Source organism: Schistocerca gregaria, chromosome 5, assembly GCF_023897955.1.
Source record: "Schistocerca gregaria isolate iqSchGreg1 chromosome 5, iqSchGreg1.2, whole genome shotgun sequence".
Classification (NCBI taxonomy): Eukaryota; Metazoa; Arthropoda; class Insecta; order Orthoptera; family Acrididae; genus Schistocerca; species Schistocerca gregaria.
This window is the reverse complement of record NC_064924.1, coordinates 477,150,075-477,174,422: the sequence shown is the minus strand read 5'-3', so window position 1 is coordinate 477,174,422 and position 24,348 is coordinate 477,150,075. Positions and strand designations below refer to the sequence as shown.

The window sequence follows — 24,348 nt, the reverse complement described above, 5'->3', positions numbered from 1 at the left end:
AAAACGTCTGCCGAAGCGAGACGACAGTTGTAAGGTTACAGGTATACCTTGAGCATCGATACCTGTACCTTACACGCAGCAAACTAGCGCAGCAGCACTACCGCCAGGGGAACCCCCCAGTGTTCGCGAAGCTCGGCTTGGCTCCAACCTTTACGGGTGGCAAGGAAGCCAAGGAATGAGAGTCGTGCCTGAATGTCAGACGTTATAGTACGATACACGGCCATGTGTTGTGAGAAGTTCGATAAATCCGTTGAATGTTGTATTGTTCGTGGACAGTATTGAGAACTCGTCAAAATTAAAGGCGAGTCGTTAACAAAGATCGGTAGAAGCAATGCTTACTTCAGAAAAGTAATAAATCAAAATAAGAGTGAATGTCAGTACGTGTGTGCAGAGACGTTAGGAGAGTGTACCGTGCCTTGTTCTGCCGGCCGGAGTGGCTGAGTGGTTCTAGGTGCTACAGTCTGGAACCGCGCGACCGCTACGGTCGCAGGTTCGAATCCTGCCTCGGGCATGGATGTGTGTGATGTCCTTACGTTGGTTAAGTTTAAGTAGTTCTAAGTTCTAGGGGACTGATGACCTCAGATGTTAAGTCCCATAGTGCTCAGAGCCATTTGAGCCTTTTCTAAGCTGTGTAGCATAAACATCGGTCCGATCGCCGTTGTTACATCAACACAGCTGCTTTTGGAGAGAAACTTGGCCGTGATAGATACGCATAAGCGACTAGGCATCTTACACAGTGGAAATGTCGAAGCTGTGTCAGGCCAGTCCACGTAACTTCCTCAGCCGCCTAATCATCACGCGCATGTGTTGGGTGTACCACTATGACCGCAAGACGAAGGAGAAAAACAAAAAGGGGAAACGTGGAACCACACATGGCGGAAAAGGGGAAGACTCAACCTTCAGTCGGTAAGGGATTGCAAAGGACTGCCATGGTGGGGTGCTAATATACTATGCTCCTAATGGGCAAAACTTCATAGGACTGTACCACCGAAATCTCCTTACAAGGTTCCGTGAGGCTAGCAAGATGAAGCGTCGCCGGAAGCTGCCCAACAGGGTGTTTATGAAACATCCTAGCAGATTAAAACTGTGTGACGGACTGAGACTCTAACTCGGGACCTTTTCCTTTCGCGGGCAAGTGCTCTACCATCTGAGCTACCCAAGCACGACTCAACGACCCGTCCTCACAGCTACAATTTTGCCAGTACCTCGTCTCCTGACATCGAAACTTCATAGAGGCTCTTTGGCGAACCTAGCAGAACTAGCACTCCTGGAAGAAAGGATATGGCGGAGACATGGCTTAGCCACAGCCTGAGGGATGTTTCCAGAATGAGATTTTCACTCTGCAGCGGAGTGTGCGCTGTTATGAAACTTCCTGGCAGATTAAAACTGTGTACCGGACCGAGACTCGAACTCGGGATGTTTGCCTTTCGCGGGCAAGTGCTCTACCATCTGAGCTACCCAAGCACGACTCACGACTCGTCATCAGAGCTTCAATTCTCCCAGTACCTCGTCTCCTAACTCCCAAACTTCACAGAAGCTCTTCTGCGAACCTACCATAACTTACACTCCAGGAAGAAAGGATATGGCGGAGACATGGCTTAGCCACAGCCTAGGGGATGTTTCTAGAATGAGATTTTGACTATGCATTGGAGTGTACGCTGATATGAAACTTCCTGGCAGATTAAAACTGTGTACCGGACCGAGACTCGAACTCAGGGTGTCTGAGCCTCACAACAATGCGCCAGCCCATTTTGTATTGGATACAGACATACATGATGTTTTTAGGCTATCAAATTTAGCCTCCCCCTCCCTATGCTCGCGACACGACACCTATTTACATCTTCCTCTTTCATCAGATGAAAAAAAGCATTGCCTGACATGCATTTCTAACATAAAATGCGTACTTCTGCGTCATTTCATCCATCGTTGCGGAAAAAGTATAGCTTTGGAGGGTGAACACGCACGGAAGGAATCACACCATCACCCTGTTTCCCGGTCACTGAGTTCTCGGAAGTGATAATTAAAACTTAAGAAACTCTCACTTGGCCACATGCTGCACACTGAGGTGACAAAAGTCATGGGATGTCTCCCAATATCGTGTCGGACCTCCTTTTGCCCGGAGTAGTGCAGCAACTCCATGTCACATGGACTCAACAAGTCATTGAAAGTAATAACGCTACAGCCTCCCCCAAGACTCATATGGAATATCAGATACCACCTTTTTTTATATGCATCCGGATAATTATCGGACAATTCAGTGCTTCCTAAGGCCTTGTATGTGTGTCTTTATTTATATCAATCTGTCCTATTTGATAAAAAAGACTTGATATTCATTGCAAAAGCATATGGAATGTTCTGGAAGGATGCGTGTTGTCATGATTATCGGTGGATTATTGTCACTGATAAAATTATGTACATATACTAAATTAAGTAACTAATCAAGAAGTTGAAGTAATAAAACCTTAGCAATAAACAACTACAGACTGTAGAGATGTTAGCATGAAAAATCAATGCTTCTAATTAACAAAATGGTAATCTAAAAATCCAGTAATGGAAGGCCTCACTATCTTGAGAAACAGCTTAAAGTTATTACCAAGCGACGTATTTTCATTTGTTATTTATTTTTATGTCTTCCTCTGTAATTAATATTCTTTGTAATTACATTTCTAATTAACCCTCCAATTGTTTACAGCTCACAGTTTTCCAATTTCCAGAATTTGAGGCCTCATTTGTGCATTTTATGTATGTAATCGGATAAAGCACGAGCTCGGTACTACCACTGAATATTAGTAACCAAATCCAAACTGTAATTAATTACCCAACTAAAGTAATGCAAGAGACATTATTGTAATTAAAGTTCTGAATGATTTTCTTATGGAAAACTAAAGATATTACTATAAAAGACTGCCATTCAATATTGTATTCTATACCTTATTTGGCTGTAACATCAGTTTCTTTACGTTTTGTAAATTTTAACTGTAACATCAAAATTGTAAAAAATTAATAATGCTTTATTTTGGAAGCCGTCCGCTGTAACCAAGCGGTTCTAGCCGCTTCAGTCTGGAACCGCGCGACCGCTACCGTAGCAGGTTCGAATCCTGCTTCGGGCATGGATGTGTGTGATGTCCTTAGGTTGGTTAGGTTTAGGTAGTTCTAAGTTCTAGGGGTCTGATGACCTCAGATGTTAAGTCCCATAGTGTTCAGAGCCATTCGAACCATTTATTTTGGAAGCTGTTGTTACAATTCTATATAAAGCGATGCTGCGACGAGTCAGTTTTTGAAGTTACTTTTGGAAGTCAAAGATATCAGTGAAGTCTGTTTTGTTTACATGACGAGTGTGCAGTTCGGATGTTAATTAATGTGAATAAATTTTCTGAAGCATGAAAATTCCGCATTCGTTCATCAATGGTCCAGGCAGAAGAAACTTAAGTTGAGTAACATTCGCACGAATCGTTACTAAGTCCCCTGCAGAAATATAGAGAGATGCTGCCTTTATATCCGTCCATAATTGCGAAAGTCTTCCCGGTGCAGGATTTTGTAGCTCGAACTGAACTCTCGATTATGTCTCATAAATGTAATTCCTGTCGGGAGATCTGGATGGCCCCGCTCGAATTGTCTGGAATGTTTCTCAAACCAATTGCAAACAATTGTGTCCCGATGACATGTCATCGTTGTTTAGGAACATGAGCGTCTGCATATGGTTTCCAAGCAGCCGACCATAACCACTTCGAGTCCATGATCGGTTCAGTTACTTCAGAGGACCCAGTCCATTACATGTAAACACAGTCTACACCATTATGGAGCTACCACCAGCTTGCACCGTGCCTTGTGGACAACCTGGGGCCATGGCTTCGTGTGGTGCCCCACACTAGAACTCTACCATCAGCACTTACCCACTGAAATCGGGACTCATCTGACCACGCCACAGTTTTCCTGTCATCTAGGATCCAGTCGACGTTTACACCAGTTTGGAGAGATGCTACAGGCGATCGTGTCGTCCCCCACATTCGAACCCCACTATCAGCTTTTACTATCTGAAATAGGGAATCATCTCACCAGGCCACAACTTTCCAGTCATCTAGGGTCCAGTCGATGTTTACACAAGTTTGGAGAGAAGCTACAGGCGATGCTTTGCTGTTAGCACTGGCACTCGCGTCGGTCGTCTCTTGCCATTGCATGGATGTGTGTGATGTCCTTAGGTTAGTTAGGTTTCAGTAGTTCTAAGTCTAGGGGACTGTTGACCTCAGATGTTAAGTTCCATAATGCTTAGAGCCATTTGAACCATGTTACCGTTGCCCATTAACGCCAGATTTCGCTGCACTGCCCTAACGGATATGTTTGTCGTCCGTCCCACACAGATTTTTTCCGTTATTTCACGCAGTGTTGCTTGTCTGTTAGCAGTGACAACACTAGCAAACGCCGCTGCTCTCGGACGTTAAGTGAAGACAGGCACTGCGCTGCTGCCGTGGTGAGCGGTAAAGCCTGGAATGTGGTATTCTCGGCAAACCATTGACACTGTGCGTCACACACCTCGTGTACGTGATACCGCCATCTGTATAAGTGCATATCGCTATCTGACAACATTTGTCACTTCCGAGTACTGGTGCTGCTGCTCTGACTAGACGGGTGAATTACGCAGAAATTGCGTGCGGCTCCGAAGCCACCCGGGCGCAAAAGGACGGCGCGACATGGCGTGCTCGTGCTCACGAGGTGATGGTCAGCAGCAAACACGGCGCCCACGTACCGATCAATGGGGCACGGCGCGGCGCCGCGTCCTACTGTCACGTAACCTACTGGACGTGAGGGATTCCCAAGGCTGGCAGCCGGCGGGGCGGAGCAGGGCTGCCAACCCAGTCTGCACTCGGCCCGATACCAGCGACACGCGCCGCCTACTCACGGCCGGAAGCCCATGGAAATTATACTTACGGTTATCTTAGAAGAAAGACTAAGGAAAGGCAAACCTACGTTTCTAGCACACGTACATTTAGAGCAAGCTTTTGACAATGTTGTCTGGAATACTCTCTTTCAAATTCTAAAGGAGGCAGGGGTAAAATACAGGGAGCGAAAGACTATTTACAATTTGTACAGAAAGCAGATGGCAGTTATAGGATTCGAGGTGCACGAAAGGGAAGCAGTGGTTGGGAAGGGAGTGAGACAGGGTTGTAGCCTCTCCCCGATGTTATTCAATCTGTATATTGAGCAAGCAGTAACGGAAACAAAAGAAAAATTCGGAGTAGGTATTAAAATCCAGGGAGAACAAATAAAAACTGTGAGGTTCGCCCATGACATTGTGATTCTGTCAGAGACAGCAAAGGACTTGGAAGAGCAGTTCAATGGAATGAACAGTGTCTTGAAAGGAGGGTATAAGATGAACAGTCCGCAACTCGTGGTCGTACGGTAGCGTTCTCGCTTCCCACGCCCGGGTTCCCGGGTTCGATTCCCCGCGGTGTCAGGGATTTTCTCTGCCTCGTGATGACTGGGTGTTGTGTGATGTCCTTAGGTTAGTTAGGTTTAAGTAGTTCTAAGTTCTAGGAGACTGATGACCATAGATGTCCCGTAGTACTCATAAGATGAACATCAACAAAAGCAAAACGAGGATAATGGAATGTAGTCGAATTAAGTCGGGTGATGCTGAGGGAATTAGATTAGGAAATGAGACACTTAAAGAAGTAAAGGAGTTTTGCTATTTAGAGAGCAAAATAACTGATGATGGTCGAAGAAGAGAGGATATAAAATGTAGACTGCCAATGGCAAAGAGAGCGTTTCTGAATAAGAGAAATTTGTTAACATCGAGTATAGATTTAAGTGTCAGGAAGTCGTTTCTGAAAGTATTTGTATGGAGAAGGTCATATATGGCAGTGAAACATGGACGATAAATAGTTTGGACTAGAAGAGAACAGAAGCTTTTGAAATGTGGTGCTACAGAAGAATGCTGAAGATTAGATGGGTAGATCACGTAACTAATGAGGAGGTATTGAATAGAATTGGGGAGAAGAGGAGTTTGTGGCACAACTTGACAAGAAGAAGGGACCGGTTGGTAGGACATGTTCTGAGGCATCAAGGGATCACAAATTTAGTACTGGAGGGAAGCGTGGAGGGAAAAAATCGTAGAGGGAGACCAAGAGATGAATACACTAAGCAGATTCAGAAGGATGTAGGTTGCAGTAGTTACTGGGAGATGAAGAAGCTTGCACAGGATAGAATCGCATGGAGAGCTGCATCAAACCAGTCTCAGGACTGAAGACAACAACAACAACAACAACAACAACAACAACCGTATATCGAAATGAAAAAACAGGGGTGGAGTATTACAATCTTCATTTGAACCACAATGGCTCACTTTTATACGGAAGTATACAGTGCCTCTCATACGTTTTGGGTGAACATTGTGCACGGTATGCTTGGGTATGAAAGAATATATGACGGTTAATACGGAAATGAAGATGTACGTGTGCAAGTTCTAGATGTAATTATGGGCGATAAAAAAAGCAGTCACGTATGTTTCTTGTTTACAGCAGTCCAAGACCCATTTCTTACTTCAAAAGTATTGGGACACGTGTTGGCAATAGTGTCAGTGTGCTTATATGAAGGGCTTATTTCAATAGTGGTACAAGTGCATTTTTGTTCATTTTGAGATATAGAGTCCTAAACTTAAATGAGCACTGAAAAATCTGGAGTTGAGATACCAAAAATATTGAAGCATATGACTTCTCGCTAAAGGTGAACTTTTCTTTGTTTGTTTGGATCATTAATTTCAGAAGCATTATAGGCAGAAAAGTGGAGGTAATGGACTTGCACCATTATTGAAATAAGCCCTTCATATCTGTTATTCGTTACTTACTGCGGTGTCAGTAATTACCTGTCAAGAGCTCAAAGGAAACACAAGTATGTTTGTATACAATGGTACGTAGAGGTAAAAACAGCACTTTGAACAGAGGCAGTTAGTAATATTGTACCACGAAACGAAGAACATACCGAGAAATAACAAGAATACTGAACATGAAGAAAAGTATTGTAGGGAACATCTCTCGTTTATATAAATATGAGGACAGGATATTTGTGAGGAGAGAAAAGAGGGAGAGAAGAGAGGGCAATAGTACAAAAGGACAAGAAAGATCCACGAATCCCCACGGCTAGACAAAAGATCTGAGTAAGTACAGGCAAAAGTTTAACATTTCTGTGATTGCTTGCATCAGCAGCAGCGCTAAGAAAATCATTTCCTTCTAACTCAACTTTTAATTGATCGAGGCATTGTAGGAAAAAGACATTGTTGGCTATTGCTTCACGTTTCGTTCTAGCGCAAGAAAATTTCCAACAATTTTGGAGTCACTGAAAGCCTTTCCAGCCAAGTTATTGGTAGAATCCATCGAGCTGAAACTCTGATGGTGCTCTTCGGTATGAATTGCATACGCTGCTGCAGCTGCTGCTATCTCCAGATCACTTTCACTGCTGATTTGCGGAAAGAACTCAACGATTCTTCGCGATGTTCGTTGTGCTTATTTACTTTTCTTGTGATTTTCGTTATTAAAATGATCCCTTATATCTGATTTACCACCATGTGGAGAAACATGGAAGTAAATAAACTTAACATGAGACTAGTAGTAAGTTACACAGAGTGAATCATCTAAAAAAATGTTCAAATGTGTGTGAAATCTTATGGGACTTAACTGCTAAGGTCATCAGTCCCTAAGCTTACACACTACTTAACCTAAATTATCCTAAGGACAAACACACACACCCATGCCCGAGGGAGAACTCGAACCTCCACCGGGACCAGCTGCACAGCGCCCTAGACCGATCGGCTAATCCCGAAAGACTGAATCATCTGAAACTAACACCGAAAATATTACGGAAACGAAAAGTGTTATTGATGAGCGGAATTCACAGAATGGATTCGTAGTCAGGGGCTCGTAGTGTTAGCCAATCGTCAGATTGTAATAATACTTATAATGCGTAATTTTTGTGGAAACATACACTTTTTTAAATGTAACAATGCCTGTTGTTGTTGTTGTTGTTGTGGTCTTCAGTCCTGAGACTGGTTTGATGCAGCTCTCCATACTGCTCTATCCTGTGCAAGCTTCTTCATCTCCCAGTACTTGCTGCAACCTACATCCTTCTGAATCTGCTTAGTGTATTCATCCCTTGGTCTCCCTCTACGATTTTTACCCTCCATGCTGCCCTCCAATGCTAAATTTGTGATCCCTTGATGCCTCAAAACATGTCCTACCAACCGATCCCTTCTTCTAGTCAAGTTGTGCCACAAACTTCTCTTCTCCCCAATCCTATTCAATACCTCCTCATTAGTTACGTGATCTATCCACCTTATCTTCAGCATTCTGCTGTAGCACCACATTTCGAAAGCTTCTATTCTCCTCTTGTCCAAACTAGTTATTGTCCATGTTTCACTTCCATACACGGCTACACTCCATACAAATACTTTCACAAACGACTTCCTGACCATTAAATCTATACTCGATGTTAACAAATTTCTCTTCTTCAGAAACGCTTTCCTTGCCATTGCCAGTCTACATTTTATATCCTCTCTTCTTCGACCATCCTCAGTTATTTTACTCCCTAAATAGCAAAACTCCTTTACTACGTTAAGTGTCTCATTTCCTAATCTAATTCCCTCAGCATCACCCGATTTAATTTGACTACATTCAATTATCCTCGTTTTGCTTTTGTTGATGTTCATCTTATATCCTCCTTTTAAGACACTGTCCATTCCGTTCAATTGCTCTTCCAAGTCCTTTGCTGTCTCTGACAGAATTACAATGTCATCGGCGAACCTGAAAGTTTTTACTTCTTCTCCGTGAATTTTAATACCTACTCCAAATTTTTCTTTTGTTTCCTTTACTGCTTGCTCAATATACAGATTGAATAACATCGGGGAGAGACTACAACCCTGTCTCACTCCCTTCCCAACCACTGCTTCCCTTTCATGTCCCTCGACTCTTATACTGCCCTCTGGTTTCTGTACAAATTGTAAATAGTCGTACGCTCTCTGTATTTTACCCCTGCCACCTTTAGAATTTGAAAGAGAGTATTCAAGTCAACATTGTCAAAAGCTTTCTCTAAGTCTACAAATGCTAGAAACGTAGGTTTGCCTTTTCTTAATCTTTCTTCTAAGATAAGTCGTAAGGTTAGTATTGCCTCACGTGTTCCAACATTTCTACGGAATCCAAACTGATCTTCCCCGAGGTCGGCTTCTACTAGTTTTTCCATTCGTCTGTAAAGAATTCGTGTTAGTATTTTGCAGCTGTGACTTATTAAACTGATACTTCGTTAATTTTCACATCTGTCAACACCTGCTTTCTTTGGGATTGGAATTATTATATTCTTCTTGAAGTCTGAGGGTATTTCGCCTGTCTCATAAATCTTGCTCACCAGATGGTAGAGTTTTGTCATGACTGGCTCTCCCAAGGCCGTCAGTAGTTCTAATGGAATGTTGTCTACTCCCGGGGCCTTGTTTCGACTCAGGTCTTTCAGTGCTCTGTCAAACTCTTCACGCAGTCTCGTATCTCCCATTTCATCTTCATCTGCATCCTCTTCCATTTCCAGTACATCGCTCTTGTATAAACCTTCTATATACTCATTCCACCTTTCCGCCTTCTCTTCTTTGCTTAGAACTGGGTTTCCATCTGAGCTCTTGATATTCAAACAAGTGGCTCTCTTTTCTCCAAAGGTCTCTTTAACTTTCCTGTAGGCAGTATCTATCTTACCCCTAATGAGATAGGCCTCTACATGCTTACATTTGTCCTCTAGCCATCCCTGCTTAGACATTTTGCACATCCTGTCGATCTCATTTTTTAGACGTTCGTATTCCTTTTTGCCTGCTTCATTTACTGCATTTTTATAGTTTCTCCTTTCATCAATTAAATTCAATATTTCTTCTGTTACCCAAGGATTTCTAGCAGCCCTCGTCTTTTTACCTACTTGTGCCTCTGCTGCCTTCACGACCTCATCCCTCAGAGCTACCCATTCTTCTTCTACTGTATTTCCTTCCTCCATTCCTGTCAATTGTTCCCTTATGCTCTCCCTGAAACTCTCTACAACCTCTGGTTCTTTCAGTTTATCCAGGTCCCATCTCCTTAAATTAGCACCTTTTTGTAGTTTCTTCAGTTTTAATCTACAGTTCATAACCAATAGATTGTGGTCAGAGTCCACATCTGCCCCTGGAAATGTCTTACAATTTAAAACCTGATTCCTAAATCTCTGTCTTACCATTATATAATCTATCTGATACCTTTTAGTATCTCCAGGATTCTTCCATGTATACAACCTCCTTTTATGATTCTTAAACCGAGTATTAGCTATGATTAAGTTATGCTCTGTGCAAAATTCTACCAGACGGCTTCCTCTTTCATTTCTTACCCCCAATCCATATTCACCTACTATGTTTCCTTCTCTCCCTTTTCCTACTGACGAATTCCAGTCACCAATGACTATTAAATTTTCGTCTCCCTTCACTACCTGAAAAATTTCTTTTATCTCATCATAGATTTCCTCAATTTCTTCATCATCTGCAGAGCTAGTTGGCATATAAACTTGTACTACTGTAGTAGGCGTGGGCTTTGTGTCTATCTTGGCCACAATAATGCGCTCACTATGCTGTTTGTAGTAGCTTACCCGCACTCTTATTTTTTTATTCATTATTAAACCTACTCCTGCATTACTCCTATTTGATTTTGTATTTATAACCCTGTATTCACCTGACCAAAAGTCTTGTTCCTCCTGCCACCGAACTTCACTAATTCCCACTATATCTAACTTTAACCTATCCATTTCCCTTTTTAAATTTTCTAACCTACCTGCCCGATTAAGGGATCTGACATTCCATGCTCCGATCCGTAGAACGCCAGTTTTCTTTCTCCTGATAACGACGTCCTCTTGGGTAGTCCCCGCCCGGAGATCCGAATGGGGGACTATTTTAGCTCCGGAATATTTTACCCAAGAGGACGACATCATCATTTAATCATACAGTAAAGCAGCATGCCCTCGGGAAAGATTACGGCTGTAGTTTCCCCTTGCTTTCAGCCGTTCGCAGTACCAGCACAGCAAGGCCGTTTTGGTTAATGTTACAAGGCCAGATCAGTCAATCATCCAGACTGTTGCCCCTGCAACTACTGAAAAGGCTGCTGCCCCTCTTCAGGAACCACACGTTTGTCTGGCCTCTCAACAGATACCCCTCCGTTGTGGTTGCACCTACGGTACGGCCATCTGTATCGCTGAGGCACGCAAGCCTCCCCACCAACAAGGTCCATGGTTCATCGGGGGAGGTACAATGCCTAGTGACACTAAAAAACTAGAAGTACGGTAAACTGGAATGTCAATGGTGTTGTTGCAGGATTCTAGTGCGAGTCGTTTACGAGATATCATATTTTGAAAAGTTCGCACACCGACACTTGTACAATACCTGTGGTGGGATACACTAAATAACAACACAAGTGCATCTACAACTACATGAATACTCTGCAAATCACACTTAAGAACCTGGCAGAAGCACTAGTTACTTGGATTTTGACCTATGATACGACAACTGACAATCACAGACTGTGTTCAAAATGACCACTGGAAGTGGCAATACACGCTTCCAGTCTGATATGGAAGAACTGCTGCACACGTGTTAGCATTTCAGCAGAGATGACCGAGCAGGCTGCAGTAACACATCTTTGCATATCATCGGATGTGGTTGGTACGTCCTTCTAGACAGCATTGTTCCGCTTTCCCCACAGAAAAAAGTTTACAGGCGTTAAATACGTAGAACGGGCCTGCCAAGAAACAGGTCCTCTGCGTCCAATCCAAAGATTTTGAAAAAATTGGTGAAGACATGCTGCAGTAATTCGTGCACTATGGACTGGAAAGCCATCATGCAGATACAGTAGGTTCCACCTAGACTGTAGAGGTATGAATTCTACCATCAGTGTAAGACGGTCTGTTTGGAGGCTGCGATACATGTGCGAGTTCGGTGTTCCGTCTATGAAAAACGGCTCTATGAGCTGATGGTTCACTAGACCACACCACAGGTTTGCACTACAAGGACGCTGACTTTCCACCTAATGAAGCCAGGGCGGGTTGTCAGCAGACGAACACTGCATGTTTCAGCGGTTTACCTGACCATAATTGGTAACTATTGCTTCATTATTCAATAAGATGTCTTGCCCATGTACAGAAGATAACACGATTCTCATAATCGTTTCCATGAAGCTGTTGATGGAGAGAGACGCGATACGGATGAAGCCTATTTCGATGGAGAATGCGTACCACACTCCCCTGAGTCATGCTAGTTCCTCGTGCGATTGCGCGGGAGCTAACGACGGGATCAACTGCAAAAGCAGTAAGAAAATTAATTTCCTCCTCCTCTTTCGTCGCTTGTTTCCTTCTATTATGTTGTATAGGTGTTATGCTACCACTTTCACGTAAGTTTTCTCTTAAATATTACCACGTATGTCACCCCCGTTTCAATTAAAATACTCATAGACCAAAAAGGAGTAAACGTTTCCACGATTCCGTCAAGATACAACACACTGATGTTCGTCTTGTGATGCAACCAGAATATGAGATCAGAGTCAGGAGTCAGCCATTATGAAATGGATAGTAGTCGGAGGTATTTCAGCGTGTTTGTGATTTGTGGGATAGAAATCATGTGGGCAATAACTGTGAATGATTCCTCGTATAATTATTGCTTGAGACTTGAAAGGTTTGATCTTGAGAAGCCACGGGTTGCACGAGGAGCTAAACTGGTTGAGATGGGAGTAAACGGACCGCTACTGTATTGTGTTCCAAAGGTGGGCATAAAACAGTAGCACCTTGAAGCCTACCGACTTCTACATGACTACCAAGAGGGGAATCATGACCCCTCCCCACCTCACCCTCCCAAAAAAGGCAACAGCACAACACTAACCAAAGACGTAAAAGAAAAAAGATATTAATATTATACTACAGCATTTAATATATTTTTGTAGGTTCACTATGCTGTTTGTAGTAGCTTACCCGCACTCCTATGTTTTTATTCATTATTACACCTACTCCTGCATTACTCCTATTTGATTTTGTATTTATAATTCTGTATTCGCCTGACCAAAAGTCTTGTTCCTCCTGCCACCGAACTTCACTAATTCCCACTACATCTAACTTTAACCTATCCATTTCCCTTTTTAAATTTTCTAACCTACCTGCTCGATTAAGGGATCTGACATTCCACGCTCTGATTCGCAGAACGCCAGTTTACTTTCTCCTGATAACAATGTCCTCTTGAGTAGTCCCCGCCCGGAGATCCGAATGGGGGACTATTTTACCTCCGGAATATTTTACCCAAGAGGCCGCCATCATCATTTAACCATACAGTAAAGCTGCATGCCCTCGGGAAAAATTACGGCTGTAGTTTCCCCTTGCTTTTGTAGGTATTATTATTAAAAGCCTAGGCATCTGTGCTATGTTCAAATGGTTCAAATGGCTGTGAGCACTACGCTACTTAACTTCTGAGGTCATTAGTCGCCTAGAACTTGGAACTAATTAAGCCTAACTAACCTAAGGACATCACACACATACATGTCCGAGGCAGGATTCGAACCTGCGACGTAGCGGTCGCTCGGTTCCAGACTGTAGCGCCTAGAGCCGCACGGCCACTCCGGCCGGCATCTGTGGTATGTAAAATATGGGGCTTTCAAGGTCCTAGAAGCATAAAATTATGTATCTTTTAGTCCTGCAGGACACTGTTACACTTTATTCTTCCATATATAGACTTACTAAAGTTATTCATGTTTGCTACAATGAATAACCCAGGACTTTCATATAACAGACTGGTTTATTTCCGTATTTAGTTACATAAACCTTTTCAACTGAAAGCTTTTCATACGACAAACTTTCTCTGCTCGCCAAAAATCCTTCCCTTTCTTGTATATCATTGTTTACATTTTCCCTGGAAAGGTCTCTGTTTGAAGTTTCACGCGGAAAGACATACTGCGTTGAGGTCTCCCTGCTGTACTTCGCCGGCCGTTTTGGACGAGCGGTTCTGGCCGCTTCAGTCCTGAACCGCGCTGTTGCTACGGTCGCAGGTTCGAATCCTGCCTCGGGCATGGTTATGTGTGATGTCCTTAGGTTAGTTAGGTTTAAGTAGTTCTAAGTCTAGGGGACTGATGACCTCAGATGATAAGTCCCATAGTGCTCAGAGCCATTTGATTTTTTTTTTTTTTTTTATGCCTACGGGAAAGACAGGCCGCGGGGCGTTACGTCACGAAGGTAGGCCGAGCTCGCTCAACTCAGCAGATAAACTGCTTTCTACACCTGTTAACGCGTAACTGCATCTTCTACTGGAATCCACTATTATGGAATCTCATTGTTATTAGTCCATGGGCCTACTAATAATTTGTTGCGGCTGTACTGGGGTACAATATAAATCGTGCCAAAATGATTATCCGTTGCATAAGGCACCACATCTTCTATGGAATGAAGACTGTTACGCAGAAGAGACTAAATGGCATAAAAAAAGCCGTTATACTATTTATGCCGAGAATTGATTTTGAATTTTGTTGAACGACTAGTAATAAGCAAAACTTCATAATAGGAGATTCTAGTAGAAGACACAGTACTCGTTAGTACGTAGACACCCAGCTGCAAGATAACAGGTTTTAGAAACGCATTTTGCCGCTGAGTTAAGCGAGCCAGCTCTGGCCTACTTTTAAATCGAAAAGGACACTCATTGGAATCGTCTCAAATTAAAATTTCGATATTTCTGGACGCTTACCAGCGATCAGGGAGACTGCGAAAATTGTCGCATTTCGCAAACGCTAGCGGCCATGTTGCGATCGCAGTGCGACCGTTGAGCGCCAGTTGGCGCGTCAGCTGCCTGAATACACAGGGTAGCGGAGGAGACAGGTGTCTCGGCGGGAATAACAGCACGGTACAGCGGCAACCCAGCCAGCCAGTGCGCGGTGTCCCGCTGTCCCCGTTTCTTGTCGGCTGCAGTCAGACCGGCTCTGTCGCGCGACAGACAACCTGCAGCATTCCGGTCAGTCGCGGCCGCGCAGCGGGTCGTTAACGTTTCACAGTAGTCACTCAGTCACTCGTTATGGCTCTACGCCACAGACGCCGCACACAGAACGTCGCATTTCGACCGCCGCCACTGCAGACTAACCTCCTCCGTCAATAATGAATTTTCTATCGAATTAATCCTTACATAAGCACGTAGCTTATTCTTCTTCTTCTTCTTGCGTTACGGCCTCGGTAGGACCACGGGTAGCCCCTTCGTGGAGTGCATTTTCCTCTTCTTCTCCCAGACACTCCTCATTCTTTCTCTTCTTCTCTCCCGCTCTTCTTCCTAGATCTTCAGTGTCCGTTTCTCCTGTCGGCTCCACAGGTGACGCTCTAATCTTTTCCTGTATTCTTCTCTGTCATTGATGTCTGGCATATTGATCGGAGTATATTTGTTCCTCCAATTTTCCTTTCCTTCGACCTTGATCCCCAATTCCAACTAGTCCTTCCGAAGTTCAACAACCCACTTTGTTCCTGTCTTTCCCCTTATACTCCCTGTTGTTTCCCACACGCTCTTCGTCATTCTGTCCATACTCATCCTAATTACATGTCCAGAAAACCTTGCCCTTTTGAGTCGGATTTCCCCGGATATATTTTTCATGTTCCGGTACAATTCTTCCCTACGTCTTCGAATCCACCTCTTTTGGAACCTAGTATTTTTCTCAGTATTTGTCTCTCTTCTTGTTCTGCCCCATTTCTTCCTAGTGTCATCATCTCAGCAGCATATAATACTGCATTCCTCGCGGTTGCCTTGTAGTGGCTTATCTTTGCCTCTGTGGATATATTCTTTTTATTGTATATCTCTCTCGTCATGCCTCTTCTTTATCCTCTGTTATTCCCTCCTAGCTCCTGTTCCTCCCTGTCATAAATTCTCTCAGCAATTTAAATTTGTCCACCATTTGCACAGTGCCTTCCGGTGCTTCGCAGACTGCAGTGGTATTTAATGTCTTTGTCTTGTTATAGACGATCCTCAGTCCTACCTTTCTGGTTACCTAACTTAAGTTGTCGAGTTGTCTCTGCATCTTCTTCCGTCTCCCTTACTATTGCTATGTCATCTGCAAAGGCTAAGCAGTCCACTTGAGCCCTGTTGTCCTTTTTGTCCCCCACATGGGTCTTTGGTATTCCCATTTCCTCGTTTATTGCTCTCCACTGCCTGATCACTTCGTCCAGTGCTATACTGAACAACAATGGTGACAATCCATCTCCCTGTTTAACACCAGTCTTGATATCAAATTCTTCTGACAGTGCTCTTCTGAATCTCACCCTTGCATTTGTGTCTGTCACAATTTCTTTTATGAGTTCTTGTGTAGTTCCATCAAGTCCTCTGTTCTTCAGCGGGTAACTTCTTTATCAGATTTAAATTTTATTATTATTATTATCATCATCATTATTATTTATTACCTTTTTGGAAACGTGGTTCGTCTAGGCAACTACATAAAAATAGGGGCGGATCCACAGTTCTGTTATGGAAGGGATTCACTCTCAGTCTCTGTCTCCTGCCGCCATCCCTCCCCCAAATAAAACTTATTGTCGCACTCACATCTAACAAATAACCAGTAACCGTCCTCTATCTGCTTATTTAAAAGCTCTAGATATAAAATTTACCCACGGCGATAGCAACGAAATGCTACATCAATAAAATACAACTGAGTAAGTAATGCGAATAAGATTTAAAAAAAATTGGCATTAGTGATCTAGTTTACACACGACTGAAAATTGTATGGAGTAGTTGAATTTAGACACATGTACAGTATTTTAGAATTTCAAAATAAGATATGAGCAATCTAATAACAAGAGCTGATCTTGGGGGTGATTTTGTGATGTGGACATTTTTTGCGCCCAGTATTGACAAAATTCTCCTTCAACTAGTGTAGCATCTTTAAGGCAACTAAAGTAATTATTGTTTCGCAAGCTATTACTTTTTGTAGTTGTCGTGGAGACTAGACACCATGGTCCGATTAAAATTACTTGATACTTGACAGTTCACGTATTGTAGCTGACTTTTTCCAATAACAGCGCTCAACGACACTTTCGACCCCTTTCGGTGTTGCCAAACTGCCACAAAATTTAGTCAGTTCACTTCCAATTCCGTGTCCGGCTATGTTTCTTATGTGTTTGGATCCCGAATCCTGGGTCTGGCCCTTATATTTCGGCACACATGATTTCTCCACACCGAACACACACACACACACACACACACACACACACACACACACACACAGAGACACACACGCGCGCGCGCGCACAACAACAACACAAAACAATGCTGACCAAATAAACACGATTCATAAACAGCGCTAAGCAAATACTACTGGATGCTTCCGCACAAGAGGCGATTTAGGGTCCACATATACTCTGTTATAATCACAGTGATCGGTTTACATTAGATACGTTTAGAACGACATTGTGTAAAGCTGAATTTTTGAAGGCTGCAATTAATCATTGCGACTGGCTCATAAATACAACACTATCGTGTGTTGTAACGGCATGCCGTAGTGGTTAGCCTGTAATCATGACGTGTGAAGAAATGTCGTGGATTCAAATATCGTCACACACAGCGAATTTTTTTGTTTTTCTAAATCTAATCAAAAGACTATAATTTTTATTCAGTTAATTGGTTTAAATGTAATTTCTTTGTTTCTAATACTTCACCGGGTCATTTTCATCACGGTTACGACTTCTTTATATACTGTTATTTTCCTTCCTGTAATTCTTTTTTCGTCTGGAATCTGCACATGTCGCCTATAATCTGCAACCAAGTCCCAACGAGGACTGCTCATCGGTTGGTATTGTGGCAGCCAGTGTGAGGATAGCTTGAGATAACCAAAGACAGCGAGAAATAATAAAGTTTTCCTTCACCGCTAAAACTGAAATTCTGACGCAGCAGGTGGTTGTCCAAACAAACATATACGAATTTTCCTATCTAATTTGCTCGTACAGGTTAGCCTTAAAAGCCGTGAACAGACCGATTGTGATTTTAGTTCTGTCGCAGATTGTTCATCGCCTTTTTCTCCGATACACTGCATATCACGAGGCTGCCGTTAGGTTCGGACACGAGTTTGAATTCAAGGCTACAATACCCATCGTCTGCAGCAGTTCTGCTATTGGTCAATCAAAATAGCTGTGGACAGAGCCTCTCCAATTTCCGTCATAACTCGTGGCATTAGCTCCGCCTTGTATGTAAATTGAAGAGGGACAGGGGAAGAAAGGGAGGGGACCATTGCTGTCAGCTGCATCGTGACATTACGCGTAATCAGCGGCGACGAGAGAAAACGTGTACCGCATCGGGATTCGAACCCAAAATCTGCTTACCAGGCAGGTGCGTTAGCGACTGCGCCATCCGGGACACAGTGTTTCGCAACTGCGTTGACTATCTCGGCCGATCCACACTTGCATAGAACCCTACCTATCTCCTCCATGTTCGCTACTCCGAGATTCCCACTGGAGACCGGAGGTATCTGTGCATCCGCACTGAAGAAAGTGGATCCACTGCCCAGCTAGGACTACCAGTTATATGAAAGTGTGACGTCTGTTCTTTCGGACATGCCAGGGAATGGAGGAAATGGACAGGGACTGCACATAGGTGGCGCTAAGTGGGAGCGTCGATCGACCGTTAGACGTTCCGAGATAGCCCGCGCAGTTGCGGTAACACTTGTGTCCTAGATGGCGCAGTGGTTACCGCATCTGCCAATTAAGCAGGAGATCCCGCGTTCGAATCCCGGCACGGTACACATTTTCACTCGTCGCCGCTGATTCCGCGTAATATCCCGGTGCAGCTGACAGCAGTAATAAATTCCCTTTCCTTTCATTTCTGCCTCTCTCCCCCTTCAGCTCACATATAATGTATCTCAGATGCGGATTCTCGGACACGTCCGAAAGGAGTCACGCATTCATGTAACTGATTGCTGCGCGTTACACATTAACAGCATTTGTGAAGCGCCCCGCCGTGTTGTGTGTCATCTATAACAGAGCTCTAGCCGCTAGCGGATGGGACAAGACTTTAGCGGTAAGTAACAGAAGTCAACAATTAAGTAATTTTAATCGGACTTTCGCAACAAGAGGATCGACGTGAGTCCGGCCCGGAATAAGGCCAGTATTACGCTATCAAATTTCTTTGTCGAACAGCTTTGTCAAAGAAATTTGATGGTGTAATAGGGAACTTTGTCAAATGTCGTCAGATATTTGATCAAATGTAGGGCCTCGCTGTAGATTTGATCAAAGAAGTCGCTTGTGTTCTGTTCACTGGAATGTGACATGTTGCCACGAGGAGCGCTAGCATCGCTGCAGCGTTTTGTCATCTGTAGTGTTTTTATAAACATTGCCGGTAAATACAATTAGTGTGTACCGATTACTACAAAATAAACAGAGATGTATGAAGCTGATGAGGCGCTTTACAACGTGTGGCAGCGTTAATACAAAAATAGATTAAGAAGATTGGAGACCTAATCTAACCTAACTCTCTCCTGTAGCAAGGAATCTGTTACAGTGAGCCTGTCCTATGCAGATATAGCAGTTCTTAGTGAGCATTGTGCTTTGCGATATGAGGATACACTTCACTGAGCACATACAGTAATGTATGCGCATCCATTCTTAAGTAGTTGATGTATGACTTGACGTCCTCTACTGTAAGCTCACGTAACAAGTTTTTTTGAATGCTTTCGTCGTGTCGTCGTAGAACCCACGGCTTCACCCAGGTACGTTTCCTTTTTTTCCCCCGCTTCTCTTCCGCATGTTCACACAGTGCAATTGTGCTACATGCAACTGCTGCAGTCAATAAGAAGTTGTTGTCAGTAGAGATGGGGAGCTCGTGAAACTTGCCGACGGCGGCGTCGGCGTTGCCCACGGTGACCACCTCTTCCCCTCTCCCTCTCCCTCACCCAATACATCGGCGCCACGTCACTCATCCTCCCTTCACTTCAATCCTCTCTCTACTGCCTGTGTTTGTGCCGAACGATAAGTTTGCGAGGTGTTGGGGAGGTGAGGGGCGAGGGGAAGGCAGCGTCAACTGCTTCCTGCGGTGCTGACATCATTACCCGTGACTATTTGTGCAGTTAAACGTCGCGACTGTGGGTAGCCTACCTTTGGCAGCGCCTGCAGACAAATGAATATTAAAGATACAAACGAAGAGGCTGGCTGCGTGAGGACGCACAGGTAACATGAAAATAAAAGGTTTGTTAATAACACTGAAAGACGGATTTTACCTAAAATCGTACCAATGACTACAGGTGACACTTTACGTTTTGAATCCGGAGGGTTATTATTCTCAACAGAAATAAAATCTACAGGAAAACTTTTGAATAATTACTTAACGTAGGTAGATTGACTTTGTGATAGTGGTAAACACTCATTCTATTCTGGATTAAATTTTAAAAGGAACATAAAATTGGACTGCATTTCGTTGGTAGCCCTAGTTTTCAGTCCATGAATACAACAAATAATGTTTCATGTGGCAGATAAAGACTTTTTTGGGCGCTTCATGAGAAAATGTCGAGCAAGATTAAATGTAATACCTTCTTTATATGTGACAGGCTTCCCTGTTTATCTTTCCTTTGTGCCCTTCGACCATGCTTTATTTAACTCAGGCGCTGTAAGAGCGTAAAACGTTGCGTGTACAGTACTGCATAGTTCGGCCATCTGTTGGTAAAATTATGAATTATTACGAAGTTTTATTGTAATAGCGAGGAGAAGCATGCGTAGCCGCGGCTGAGCGGCGAACTGGGCAACTTCTCCAGGCTTCCGTACTTAATGAATGAACTACTTCATTTGAACGCTTCACGGCAAAGAGTGAAATGAATGAAGTAGTTCACGGGAATGAACGAGTTCGACCCACCGCTAGTTGTCAGCCATCTTGAACTTTGAGACGAAATATATGACAGTGTGATACCTCTTTTTAGCGACACGTCACAGATTTTTGTCAAATATATTTGACGAATATTTGATCACACCTTTGATCATATATTCGACAAAGAAATGCGTGCTACTCACTCGATTTGCCGCTCGAGAAAGTCGACGCCGATGGTCTTCTTGTAGTCTTTGGTGAAGGTGCCCTTGCAGTAGCGCTGGATCATGCTGGACTTGCCGACGGCGCCGTTGCCCACGATGACGACCTGCAAAAGAGCGAGCGAGTGGTTGGCTTAGCTTAACTCGTCAGCTGGCAGCCGGCGGCCGGGAGCCACACGGCAAGGCAAGCGGCACGAGGCTTTCTCGGAACTCGTCCAGTCCACTCCGGGCACCTCTGCTCGCACTGATAGCTGCTCGGTCCAACACCAGTTTCTACTCGCTCTACGGCGAGTTTCTCCACTTTCGTGCTCGACGAGTTATAACGGAGTAGTGTTAATTTCAATGACGATGCACGACGTATTCATAACTGCAATCGCTTTTAAAAATTGTTTAAAGTAACATTATTGTTGTAATAATAATGATAATAACAACAATAATAATGACAGTCATTATTATTATTGTTTACTATTATCCAAGTACCGGTTCAAAATGGTTCAAATAGTTCTGAGCACTATGCGACTTAACATCTGAGGTCATCAGTCGCCTAGAACTAATTAAACCTAACTAACCTAAGGACATCACACACATCCATGCCCGAGGCAGGATTCGAACCTGCGACCGTAGCGGTCGCTCGGCTCCAGACTGTAGCACCTAGAACCGCACGGCCACTCCGGCCGGCCAAGTAACGGTGTTGTTGTCGTTGTTGTTGTCTTCAGTCCTGAGACTGGTTTGATGCAGCTCTCCATGCTACTCTATCCTCTGCAAGCTGCTTCATCTCCCAGTACCTACTGCAACCTACATCCTTCTGAATCTGCTTAGTGTACTCATCTCTCGGTCTCCCTCTACGATTTTTACCCTCCACGCTGCCCTCCAATGCTAAATTTGTGATCCCTTGATGCCTCAAAACATGTCCTACCAACCGATCCCTTCTTCTAGTCAAGTTGTGCCACAAACTTCTCTTCTCCCCAATCCTATTCAATACCTCCTCATTAGTTACGTGATCTATCCACCTTATCTTCAGTATTCTTCTGTAGCACCACATTTCGAAAGCTTCTATTCTCTTCTTGTCCAAACTAGTTATCGTCCATGTTTCACGTCCATACATGGCTACACTCCAAACAAATACTTTCAGAAACGACTTCCTGATACATAAATCTATATTCGATGTCAACAAATTTCTCTTCTTCATAAACGCTTTCCTTGCCATTGCCAGTCTACATTTTATATCCTCTCTACTTCGACCATCATCAGTTATTTTACTTCCTAAATAGCAAAACTCCTTTACTACTTTAAGTGCCTCATTTCCTAATCTAATTCCCTCAGCGTCACCCGATTTAATTTGACTACATTCCATTATCCTCGTTTTGCTTTTGTTAATGTTCATCTTATATCCTCCTTTCAAGACACTGTCCATTCCGTTCAACTGTTCTTCCAAGTCCTTTGCCGTCTCTGACAGAATTACAATGTCATCGGCGAACCTCAAAGTTTTTACTTCGTCTCCATGAATTTTAATACCTACTCCAAATTTTTCTTTTGTTTCCTTTACTGCTTGCTCAATATACAGATTGAATAACATCGGGGAGAGGCTACAACCCTGTCTCACTCCTTTCCCAACCACTGCTTCCCTTTCATGCCCCTCGACTCTTCTTACTGCCATCTGGTTTCTGTACAAATTATAAATAGCCTTTCGCTCCCTGTATTTTACCCCTGCCACCTTTAGAATTTGAAAAAGAGTATTCCAATCAACATTGTCAAAAGCTTTCTCTAAGTCTACAAATGCTAGAAACGTAGGTTTGCCTTTCTTAATCTTTCTTCTAAGATAAGTCGTAAGGTCAGTATTGCCTCACGTGTTCCAACATTTCGACGGAATCCAAACTGATCCTCCCCGAGGTCTGCATCTACCAGTTTTTCCATTCGTCTGTAAAGAATTCGCGTTAGTATTTTGCAGCCGTGGCTTATTAAACTGATAGTTCGGTAATTTTCACATCTGTCAGCACCTGCTTTCTTTGGGATTGGAATTATTATATTCTTCTTGAAGTCTGAGGGTATTTCGCCTGTCTCATACATCTTGCTCACCAGCTGGTAGAGTTTTGTCATGACTGGCTCTCCCAAGACCGTCAGTAGTTCTAATGGAATTTTGTCTACTCCGGGGGCCTTGTTTCGACTCAGATCTTTCAGTGCTCTGTCAAACTCTTCACGCAGTATCGTATCTCCCATTTCGTCTTCATCTACATCCTCTTCTATTTCCATAATATTGTCCTCAAGTACATCGCCCTTGTATAAGCCTTCTATATACTCCTTCCACCTTTCTGCCTTCCCTTCTTTGCTTAGAACTGGGCTGCCATCTGAGCTCTTGATATTCATACACGTGGTTCTCTTCTCTCCAAAGGTCTCTTTAATTTTCCTGTAGGCAGTATCTATCTTACCCCTAGTGAGATAAGCTTCTACATCCTTACATTTGTCCTCTAGCCATCCCTGTTTAGCCATTTTGCACTTCCTGTCGATCTCATTTTTGAGACGTTTGTATTCCTTTTTGCCTGCTTCATTTACTGCATTTTTATATTTTCTCCAAGTAACGGTATGATCGTTGTAATTATTATTATTCAGCCATAATAATGGCAACAAATGCCGTTTCTTTCAGTTCTTTCGAATTTTTGTACGAATGACTTAGGCAATGGAATCGATGACGTAATGCTGTATGTCGCTTGAGATACCTTGAAAAACAGTTTAAAGTCTGAAAGTGATCTGACAGACATTCATCATTTTGAGCCATTAATCGTAGCAGTTCAACATAATTACTGTTACTCAGCGGCTAGGAAATGTGCAACATCAGTCACACATCTCACAATGTGTGCAATGTGTGTATTCTTTTTTTTCATTTGTTCGTTATGCTTCTGAACATTTAATAGCAAGGCAATGGTCAAACAAAAAATTAGCCTTGTTCTGTTAAATTTAATGAGTGTCCATACAGACGTAATATGTTCCTTGGAAATTTCCGGCCGTTTCCTTATGTTGTTGAAATTGTTCATGTCATCTTTCTGTCCTCAAGACATCGGAAAAAACAAAATATGCGACCAAACAGTACTATTCTTGTCTCCCCTTACAGTCATGTACCATTTGTAGTCATGGACTGTGCGACTGGTCCTGGTGGAGGTTCGAGTCCTCCCTCGGGCACGGGTGTGTGTGTTTGTCCTTAGGATGATTTAGGTTATGAAGTGTTAGTGTTTAAGCTTAGGTACTGATGACCTTAGCAGTTAAGTCCATAAGATTTCACACACATTTTTGAACCATTTGTAAGAGGTGTAATTTTTAGTT

The 24,348-nt window shown here is 43.2% G+C and overlaps 1 protein-coding gene across 1 annotated transcript in view; it reads right to left on the bottom strand.

Annotated features, from left to right (window-relative positions):
• Window positions 1-24,348, bottom strand: part of LOC126271871 (ras-related protein Rab-23) — a 442,999-nt gene that overhangs the window by 201,690 nt on the left and 216,961 nt on the right. Inside the window, exon 3 of the mRNA XM_049974217.1 lies at window positions 21,019-21,140. Coding sequence (XP_049830174.1) covers window positions 21,019-21,140 — 122 coding nt within the window. The remainder of the gene's footprint in view (window positions 1-21,018; window positions 21,141-24,348) is intronic.